This window comes from Elephantulus edwardii, unplaced genomic scaffold (assembly GCF_000299155.1).
Source record: "Elephantulus edwardii isolate Elephantulus edwardi_28Jun2011 unplaced genomic scaffold, EleEdw1.0 scaffold00003, whole genome shotgun sequence".
NCBI lineage: Eukaryota > Metazoa > Chordata > Mammalia > Macroscelidea > Macroscelididae > Elephantulus > Elephantulus edwardii.
This window is the reverse complement of record NW_006399753.1, coordinates 59,483-70,367: the sequence shown is the minus strand read 5'-3', so window position 1 is coordinate 70,367 and position 10,885 is coordinate 59,483. Positions and strand designations below refer to the sequence as shown.

General features: G+C 43.1%; 1 protein-coding gene across 1 annotated transcript in view; it reads right to left on the bottom strand.

Annotated features, from left to right (window-relative positions):
- ZNF250 (zinc finger protein 250) overlaps window positions 1-8,564 on the bottom strand; it is a 14,367-nt gene extending 5,803 nt beyond the window's left edge. Inside the window, exons 1-3 of the mRNA XM_006879218.1 lie at window positions 8,526-8,564; window positions 8,224-8,350; window positions 7,809-7,922 (exon numbers count right to left, since the gene is read on the bottom strand). Coding sequence (XP_006879280.1) covers window positions 7,809-7,922; window positions 8,224-8,350; window positions 8,526-8,564 — 280 coding nt within the window. The remainder of the gene's footprint in view (window positions 1-7,808; window positions 7,923-8,223; window positions 8,351-8,525) is intronic.
- Between the last annotated feature and the right edge of the window lie 2,321 nt (window positions 8,565-10,885).

The window sequence follows — 10,885 nt, the reverse complement described above, 5'->3', positions numbered from 1 at the left end:
GAACAGCAAGCAACAAATGCTGGCGAGGTTGTGGAGAAACTGGAACCCTTATTCACTGTTGGTGGGAGTGTAAAATGGTGCAACCACTGTGGAAGGCAGTATGGTGCTTTCTCAGAAAGTTGCAAATAGATACCATTTGACCAAGCAATTCCACTACTGGGAATATATCCCAAAGAGAACATAACTGACATCCAAGCAGATATATGCACACCCATGTTTATCACGGCTCTGTTCACAATAGCAAGGAGTTGGAAACAACCCAGTGCCCATCAACAAACGAATGTATAGAGCTGTGGTATATTCACACAATGGAATACTATGCTGCATTGAAAAACAAGGAACTCATGCAGTATTATTCACAATGGGTGAGCCTGGAGGACATTATGCTGAGTAAAATATTTCAGTCACGTAAGGACAAATATTGCATGGTGCCACTGCTGTAAAATGTGACTGATATCAGGGTTGGGGTAAGACTGAGAAAAACTGGATAAATTGTGTATACTGCACTGAAACAGATGAGGGAGTGAATAATTTAAAAGCGATGTATGATAGGGTATTATAGTTATCACAAGAGTCCACAATTAAGGTTGCATAGTGGAATGTACTTGGGCAGTGGGAGGGGTGTGGGGAGATTGTGTACCAGGGAGGGTTTCTTTTACTTTTCAAAGAGAGGAGCGAACTGGGGTGGGGTGGGAGGAGGGCTGGGCGGGGAGAGAAGTGCAGCAATGAATGAATGGAAATCCAAAATCTCTGTAAATGTTCATTAAAATTATTAAAAAAGAAAGAAAGAAAAAGCAAGCAAATGCCAGAGGAAGAGAAGAGAGAACTCTCAAGAGGAGGATCTAGGAGTAGAGCACATTCTTTGGGCCTAGGGTTCCTATGTTGAGAAACTCCTAGTGCCAGAAGACACAGAGAAACCCACACCACTGGAAAAGGCCCTACATATGAAGAAAAACAGGTAATCATGGCAGAGGAAAAGCAAAAATTGGTGCAAAACGGCACGATGGGGTTTCTGGCTCACGGAGCAAGGTAGCTCCAGTAAGTACGCCGATTAACGGAGTGAGAGAGCTGAGCAATTCCAGGTAGAAGGCTTGCTGGGTGTCTCAGTATATACTGGCAGAGCTAGAGAGCTGTAACACCTGCCTGACTAGGGCAGAGGGTAGGTCGAAGGCCAAAAGCTAACGAGTCAGGAACTGAAAGAGAGGTACGCATGTAGGCATGGCGAAGGAGGAGCTGTCCTGACTGAGGAACTGTGTCTTGAGTCATTCTTGAACCTGAATTTTAACTATAATTTCATAATAAACTCCCTAACTGTAGTATATAGTCAGCTAGTTCTATGTGGTCACTTTCTTTCATGATGTTGTCAGTTTGATTCCTGGGTATTCCATTTGGTAGTATCCTCTACACTCCTGATGTAGAGTAGTATTTAACAAATTCTTCATTATTTTTAAATGCTGCATAGTACTCAGTGGTATGAATTTACCATAGTTTCTCTATTCATTTTTTTTGTTGATGAGCTCTTGGGTTGTTTCATCAATACTATAGCAATAAATACTCCATTATCCTTATTATTGCCAAAGTAATTTTCCCAGCTACCAATCCTTCCTCATTGTTTTTATTATTAGCATTCCAATCACCAGTAATTATCAATGAATCTTGATTGCATATCTGATTTCAAACTGTAGCAACTGGTTAAAAAAATATTTTCAATTTCTTCATTTGGTGTGCAAATCTGAGTAATAGTTATATTAATTGGTCTTTCATGTAAGCATAAGGATATAATCGCTTATTTCAGTACTGTATTTCAAAGCAGATTTTCATTTTTTTGATGAATACACCACCATTCTTCTTCATTTTTCATTTTTGGCATAAACCATGGCTATTAATTAAAAATGGGCAATATCTGTCACTTCAGCTCACCAATGCCGAGGGTGTATTGATCTTTATGCATTACATTTTATTTCTTACATCCTTATTTTGTACATTCTGTTTTTGGATTAATGGATGTCTGGAACTATTTCTTCTTATTTTGAGTTGTAACACACCAGCAAATTAAGGTATAGTTGAGTCTCTTTTATTTAGAAAAAACCATTCACTTTTCTCCTCAGTAATTTCTGCTTCTGTGTCTTAAAATTCACCAAATTTTTCATATATAATGGTAACCCAGTTCTGATTCAGAACACCCTGAGAAATTGTTTTACATGCTAATGAAATATGAGTACACCTTCAAGGACTATAGTACATCAAAAAGATCAGGTATAAATTTACCCTAAGACAGGATAAACTCACTGGGCACATGTGAGCTGTAGTATGGCCACTTACGAGGTTGTCTGTAAAAGAAACTGAGAGTTTTGGCTCAAGAAGGTCTACTCACACTACTCTTGTTGTTCTTGTTACTTGCCGGCGAGTTGCTTGCGACTCATAGCGACCCTATATACAACAGCCCTAAACCCTGCTCTATCCTGGGCCAATTGAACTGCTTCTGACACACCCATCCCAATTACCCCAATCACTGAATCAATCCACCTCATAGAGGGTCTTCCCCTCCTACGCTGTCCCTCCACCCTCCCAAGCATGATGTCCCTCTCCAAGAACCTGTGGCTCCTTACAACATGTCCAAAGTATGTCAGACGAAGCCCCAGAATCCTTCCCTCCAAGGAGCAGCCTGGTTTAAATTAACCCTTTCCAGGACAAATCTGTTTGTTTTCCTAGCAGTCCATGTTACCCTCTATACTCTTCTCCAGCACCACAGCTCAAAGGCGTTAATTCTCCTTCTGTCCTCCCTAGTCATTGTCCACCTCTCCAATGCATAACAAGTGATTGCAAAGACCATAGCCTGTATCAGACACACCTTAGTCTCCAGAGTGACACCACTGCTCTTCAGTACCCTGGAGAGGTCCCTAACAGCAGAGTTTCCCATCGCAATATGCTTTTTGATTTCCTGGCTACTGGTGCCAAGAGTGTTGGCCATGGAGCCAAGCAGACTAAAGTTGTTAACAATCTCAATCTCTTTACCATCCATCCTGATGCTGCTATATTTGTTCCCATTGCAAAGAAGGGTGACCCAACTGAGTGTGGAAACTACAGAAGAATGTCATTGATTTCACATGCAAGTAAGAGTCTACTGAAGATTATCCCAAAACGACTGTAACAGCACATCAGCAGAGAACTGCCAGAAGTCCAGGCTGGGTTTAGAAGGGGTTGTGTTACTAGGGGTATTGTAGCTGATGTTAGATGGATATTAGCTGAAAGCAGAGAATACCAGAAAAAATGTCTTATCTGTGTTTCATTGATTATGCAAAGGCATTTGACTGTGTTGATCATAACAAACTGTGGCTGACTCTGAGAAGAATGGGAATCCCAGAACATTTAATCTTGCTAATGCGAAACCTATACTTGAGCCAAGAGGCAGTCATCAGACCAGAGCGAGTAAACACCGCATGGTTCAAAATTGGGAAGGGCGTACGCCAGGGATGTGTCCTGTCTCCATACCTTTTCAACCTGTATACAGAACAGATCATCCAGGAGGCTGGGCTCTATGAGGAGAAATGTGGGGTCAAGATTGGTGGAAGATCTAGCAACAATCTGTGATATGCAGATGACACAACCCTGCTTGCTGAAACTGAGGAGGATCTGAAGCGCTTGCTGCAGAGGGTCAAGGACTGTAGCCTCCAATATGGATTGAGCCTCAATGTCAAGAAGACAAAGATTCTCACCACTGGGCCAATTGGCAGCATCAAGATGGATGGTGAAGAGACTGAGATTGTTCACAGCTTCAGTTTGCTTGGCTCCACACTCAACACTCTCGGCACCAGTAGCCAGAAAATTAGAAGATGTATTGCCATGGGAAAATCTGCTGTTAGGGATCTCTCCAAAGTACTGAAGAGCAATGGTGTATCTTTGGAGACTAAGGTGCTTCTGATACAGGCCATGGTCTTTGCTATCACTTGTTATGCATCAGAGAGTTGGACAATGACAAACAAGGATAGAAGGAGAATTGATACCTTTGAGCTGTGGTGCTGGAGAAGAGTATAGAGGGTAACATGGACTACTAGGAAAACAAACAGATTCATCCTGGAAAGGGTCAAACCAGGCTGCTCCTTGAAGACAAGGATTCTAAGGTTCTGTCTAACATAGTTTGGGTATGTTGCAAGGCGGGGCAGGTCCTTGGAGAGGGACATCATGCTTGGTAGGGTGGAGGGATGGCGCAGAAGGGGAAGGCCCCCTATGAGGTGGATTGATTCAGTGACCGGGGTAATCGGGATGGGTGTGTCAGAGGCAGTGAGATTGGCACAGGATAGAGCAGGGTTTAGGGATGTTGTACACAGGGTCGCTATGAGTCGCAAGTGAATCAACGGCACATAACAACAACAACAGACTCTTGCTTGCGTGTGAAATCAATGATATTGTTCTATAGTTTCCACTCTGTTGGGTCACCCTTCTGTGGAATGGGAACAAATATCGCTAGCTCTCTTCCAATCAGTTGGCCAAGTGGTTGTTCTCCATATTTCTTACACAACTTGGTGAGCACCTCCAGGGCAGCATCTGTTAGCTGAAATACATCAGTTGGTATACCATCTATTCCTGGGGCCTTAATATTTCACTATTTCCTTCAAAGCAGCTTGACCTTCTTCCTTCATCACCGTAAGCTCTTGCTCATGTTATTTCATTAAATTCTTCTGTGTCCGCCAATTCCTTTTTTTTTTGTTTTTTTTCCCCCTATTAGTAAACATATACAGAGATTTTGGGTCTGCCAATTCCTTTTGATACAGTGAGTCAGTATATTCTGCCTCAAGCATCCTTGATTATAGCGACTCAAGGTTTGAATTTGTTCTTCAGTTCCTTGAAATTAAGAAATGCCGAGCGAGTTCAGCCCTTTTGCTTTTCCAACTCCAGCTCCTTGCACATTTCATTATAATATTTTGCTTTGTCATCCCGTGCTGCCCTTTGGAATTTTCTGTTCAGGTCTTTAGTATCTTGAATTCTTCCTTGTGTTTTGGCTTCTCTGTGCTCCAATGCAATATATTCAGAGTTTCTTCTGACATCCATTTTGGTCTTTTCTTCCTCTTCTGTCTTTGTAATGACCGCCTGCACTCTTCCTGGATGATACATTTGACATCCTCCCACAACTCATCAGGTCTTCGCTCATTAGTGTTCAAGGCCTCAAACCTGTTCCTGAGATGGTTCTGAAATCCTCCCAGTTCCTTCTCAGTGGAGCGGGAGAGCTGAGCAATTCCAGGTATGAGGCTTGCTGGGTACATCTCAGCATATATTGGCCCAGCTAAAAAGCTATATTATATGTTATAAAATATATGAATGCAATGCATTGCATTCAAAAGTGGGATCCACTTATCCATGCTGACCAGGAACTGGCTTTAAAATGAAGTCACATGCTGCACATCCCTTTCTGTGCTTGCTCAGAGTGACACTTGGGGTTCTGTCACAAGCTCCAGCAGCTGGTCTCTGTCTTTATGTTCATTGTTAAGTCTAAAACACATATTTGATTCCTTCCTCCTCCATGGTCTATGCAGATACCATCTGCTTCCATGTGAAAACTGCCTCTCAATTTCCAGTTCATTACACTCACAGAGCCATTCAGCCCAACCTCTGCAGCAGATTGAAATAAACGTGGAGCCTGGGGTCTGGTTCAGTGGTGACTGTAAATGTGCCTTGTGTTTTCTAATCCACCATGATTACAAAATTGGTGCACAGCAGAAAGCAGTCTTTTTAAGATTTCCACAATGTAATGTCACGTCTTCTTTGAAAAATTAAATCCCCCTGATACTAGCAGTCATTGTTCTTCTGATACCTTATTTTGTAGCCATTAAATGGCAGACTATCTGTTAAGAACAGGGAGCACTGGTGGTGGAATCCACAGGGAGTTGCACTGCTAACCCAATGGTGGTGCCTTTCTCTCAGTTCAAATTCACCAGTGGCTGCCCACGAGAAAGATAGGCAGTCTCCTCGCTCTTGATTTACAACTTCTAAAAAACCCACTGGAGGGTCAGCTATGAGTCAGTCCCAACTCAAGGGAAATGAGTTCAAGCTTTTTTGAGTATCCATAATAACAAGTACCCCTGTATAGAGTTTCTAAGACATAAGTAGTTGTTTTCAAGTGGAAAATTGCTATATAGAAGCTGAAGCTGACCAAGGCATTGCCAGAATATCTCCATCTGCCCTGGGGTGGGGTGGATTTGGAGGGAAATGTCCATGTCCTGATAGAGCAGGCTGACAGAAATTGCATTGTGAGACTTGCCTGTGACCTTCTTGCAGATAGATGTTTACTGCTTTCAAGGCTGATTTACTGTAGCTGGCATCATTTTAAAGCAGCACAATAGATCAAATTGCTAACCTGATTGGTTCAAATCTTCCTATCCCGGAGAAAGAGAATACAGCCTGATTCTATAAAACTGTATAGCCTGGGAGACTCTGAGGGGCGGGACTCTTCTGTTCTGTACCGTTGGGTTGGAACTGACTCACAGCTGACCCTCCAGTGTGTTTTCAGAGGCAATAAATCACGGGGTAGGGAGCTCTGGTGGCCTAGTGGCAAGAAGCTGCACTGCAATCCCAGAGGAACACGGTTCGAATCCACCAGACGCTCTGCCGGAGAAGGAGGCGCAATATCCTCCTGTACCAGTCAGATCTGATTTGACGGTACACGCACACAGAAATAAAAAAAAAAAAAAAAAAAAAAAAAAAAAAAAAAAAAATAAATAAATCACGGGGTAGAAGATTTGCCCTCCCTTCTGTAGAGTGGCTGTTGGCCCCATAGGGTTGTGAAAAGTAGGAATATCACCAGATGCTCTGCTGAAGAATGAGGAACAATTGCCTCCTGTACCAGTCAGATCCAATTTGATGGTACACACATAAAAAGAATAAAAAAAAAATTTTTTTTTAAAAAAAAGTAGGAATAAACTTGACAGCAGTGGGTTTAGTTTTGGGTTTTGTTTAGCTATTTTTTCCTTTATATTTTCTCTACAGAGGTCTTGCTTGCTTTTATTAAATAAACTTAATTCCTGTATATTTCTGATGGTATTATCAGTGCTGTCATAAAGGGTGGGGGGAATCACACATCTCTGTTCTTTCATGAACAGATACAGAATTGATTTTTGTGTCAATGTTGATAACTAAACTTTTATAAATTCTAAAATGCCTCTGGGGATTTGACTTTTCCAAGTATATAACCACACAGATGGATTAAAAAACATAATAAACAACTTTTTTCGTTTCAAACCCTTATAGTTTTAGGTTTCTGGTTTAGGGGTTTTTGGTCTAATTTCTTATGTGAGGTGCCAAGCACAGTGTTGAACAAATATGGAGTGCCTTACTGTTTTTACTTGGTCTTAAATGCATACTTCTGACCAGTTCACTTAAGTGAACTGACAGTTCAGTTAAGCCACTTCCTCTTTTACGTGTAGCCCCTAAAATCTGAATGTTTCCTGAGGACAGAGACCTGGCTGGCCATTCTTTCCTTCTGGGCAGGGAGACCTGATGCTATGTTCTGGGGTCTGATTTTGTGCCGTGATCACAACTGTGTCCTGCGCTCCACACCTGTTTCTATTTTTGTGTACCTAATTTTAACCTTCTTTCCAGATTTAGCAATTTGCTATTTCCTTTCCTGCCCATCTTCCACCCTCCTTTGTCAGGTGAGGCCTGATACGGTCTTGCATCCTGCAGAAGCCACTCCCAGTATTTCACATAAATACAGATCTTCAGCAAGTTATCCATTCTCTCTGATCTCTGCCCATGTTTGTGTCAAGACTGCTCAGCCCGCTGTTACGGGGTCCAACTCCCCCTCACTCACTCACCTGAGTGGCCATTCCTATGGTGCTCTCTCCCCTCAGTCTCCTGCCAATTCAGAACCCAGGGTTCTTCCCCTCGTTCTAGCTGGGAGATCACGTCAGGCTTGGTTCCTGGGAGTCCTGCTCATGGGAGGGACATCCTTCTGTTTACAAAGTTACCTCCTTCCCTGCCCCCACCTCCAGTTCCATCTCTGGAATGATATGGCATGATAAATGAATGGCATGATAAAAAGCAGGAAAAACCTCGCACAGGGTTGAGCACTGTGGGGAAGACACAGTGCAGGCACAGGGAAGTGAGGGTTATTGTCCAAGGTGAGCATGACTAGTCTTCTTAAGTTCCACCCTCCCTTGCTGGCCTTGCACACTGTGACAAGGCCTGTGTGATGGGGAGCCTGGCTCATGTTGCCTTTGGGAGGCTTACCCAGAGAGACCACATTCCCATAAGTCTCCATCATCACATTGCAGTAGAGGCCGCGCTGAGCAGGGCCCAGGCTGTCCCATTCCTCCTGAGAGAGAAGCACAGCCACATCCTCAAAGGTCACAGCAGCCTGGAATGACAGGGGCAGTGCTGGAGTAGGACCGAGTCTCTGTCAAGGGTAGCAAGTGCAGTTGGATGAGGAGGGCTGTGAGCCATTGTGAAGTCATCTACAGAGAGCCAAAGAGGTAGTGATGGGAAGGCCATGACGACTTTGATGAGATAAAGGAACCCTGAGGAATGCTCACCTGAGGTCTTGCCACTGGCAGGAGCCCAGTTCTTGCCATAACCTGTCTCCTGGGGCCACTGAGGATGGAGAGAAATCCACATTGGTCTGTGAGAGATAAGGGAGCACATAATGGTTTCAGCCTTATCTCAGACATACAGCAATTTCCTTGGTAGCTTCAAGAGGTCACTGGTCCTTGATAGTAAAACGTCAGTGAGGCGCATTCAAGAGAGGGCTTCCCACCACCAATGCAACCCCATTCTGTCCTTGTAGGATTCCTTTACCCCTGTGGACTCAGATACTAAAGTCTGGGAACCATGTCAAGCCACGTCGGCCTCTGAACAAACTTAGGGCTCCTGGCCTAGCTCAATGCCAGGTTCCCAAGTTATGTACCCAAGAAGGACATTCTCAACAAGTGACAAAGTCTCAGGGCTGACATCCTGACACCTGTAAACTTGCTGCACCCTGAAAGTCTAGGACTCAAGGTTCTGCTCTCAGCTCTAGAGGCCTCAGGGAGGTCATCCACAGTGAGGCTGGGCAAAGGTCATAGGTCACTTGCCTTTGTCACTCATTAGAAGCCATTGACTGTTCTGTCCCTGCAAGGTATTTTCAGTTTCATCTCAGAAATTAGAGGGGGTTAACCTTGTTGTGCTTTTTAGTGTCTTAACAAGAATGGATGTCTCACCTCAGGGTCCTGGATGAAAGGCTGTCCCTGCCCATGTATGCCATACATCCTGGGCTTTGAGACCTTGTGCCCACTGCATGGTCATGCTACACATGCAAATATCGCATAGTCAACTGTTGACCTCATATAAGACTCTCATCCATTCAACTGATCTAACCATTTACCTGAGCTTAGGGCATGCTAGTCTCTTGCCAGTCTGCATACAAAACTTCTTTTTTTTTTTTTTGGAGATGTCTGTGAGTTAACCTGGGAGCTAGTAGTAGAACATGTCCCTTGATGAAGATTCAGACTTCCTTATGCTTTAACAAGAAGTCCACATACAACAAAATCTCCTGATATAAAATTAATGGAGAACAAGAGGTAGTGGTAGCCAAACCAAGCAGGACCCAGAGACACACTGGAGACACTGTACCACTGAGTCATGAGGCTACTGTGACTGGAACCAAGATAAGCATGAGCTGACCTACTCTGCAGAAGGACCACTCTGATAGACCTACAGCAATACTTGAGGCTTGGCAGGGTATTGGCAGCAGAGACATGAGAAGAGCCTGGATTCTGGCGTCAATTGATTTGCTAGACTGGGTATGTAGTAAAGAAATAAAGGAACATCAAAAATGTCCCAGAGTCTGGATGAGACCAAGCAATGGAACAGGACCTCCAGACTAGTGAAAAGAGGACACTGGGTAGGAAAGTTCTGCAGAAATATCAAGAATTTAGATTTGGACAAGCTAACGTGTCTGGGCCAAAAAATTGGGAAGACAGCTACCCAGCCAACTGACTGGAAGAGAACCAAATTTATTCCTATTCTCAAAGAAAGGTGACCCAACAGAATGTGGAAATTACTGAACACTATCATCAATATTACATGCAAGCAAAATATTGCTGACGTTCATCTAAAAATAGCTATAGTACTTTGACAGAGAACTACCAGAAGTTCAAGCTGAGTTTAGGAAAGGCCAAGGTACCACGGATATCATTGCTGATGTCAGATGAATCCTGACTGAAAGCAGATTAATACCAGAAGAATGTCTATTTGTGTTTTATTGACTATGAAAAGGTATTTGACTACGTGGATCATAACAAACTATGGTTAACACTGAGAAAACGGAGAATACCTGAACACTTAATTATATTCATACAGAACCTATACCAAGAAGCTTTTGTGCAAACAGAGCAAGGTAACACTGCATGGTTTAAAATGAAGAAAGGTGTGTGTCAACGCTATATCCTTTCTCCATACCTATTCAATCTGTATGCTGAACCAATCATTTGAGAAGCTGGACTTTATGAAGAAGGATGTGGCATCAGGATTGGAGGAAGACTCATCAATAACCAGTATTATGTAGATCACACAACCTTGATTGCTGAAAGTGAGGAGGAGTTAAAATGCTCCCTACATAAGATCAAAGACTACAGCCTTTAATATGGATTACACCTCAATATCAAGAAAACAAAAATTCCCCAGTCACAGTAGCAAAGTATGACAGGGTAGCAAACAACAAATGCTGGTGAAGTTGTGGAGAGATTGGAACTTTTATTCACTGATGTTGGGAATGTAAAGTAGTTCAGCCACAACGGAAATCAGTCTGGCCCCTCCTCAAAAAGGTGGAAATATAAATACCATTTGACCCAGCAATTCCACTACTGGGAATATACCCTCAAGAAACCACAGCCATGACTCAAACAGATGTATGCAT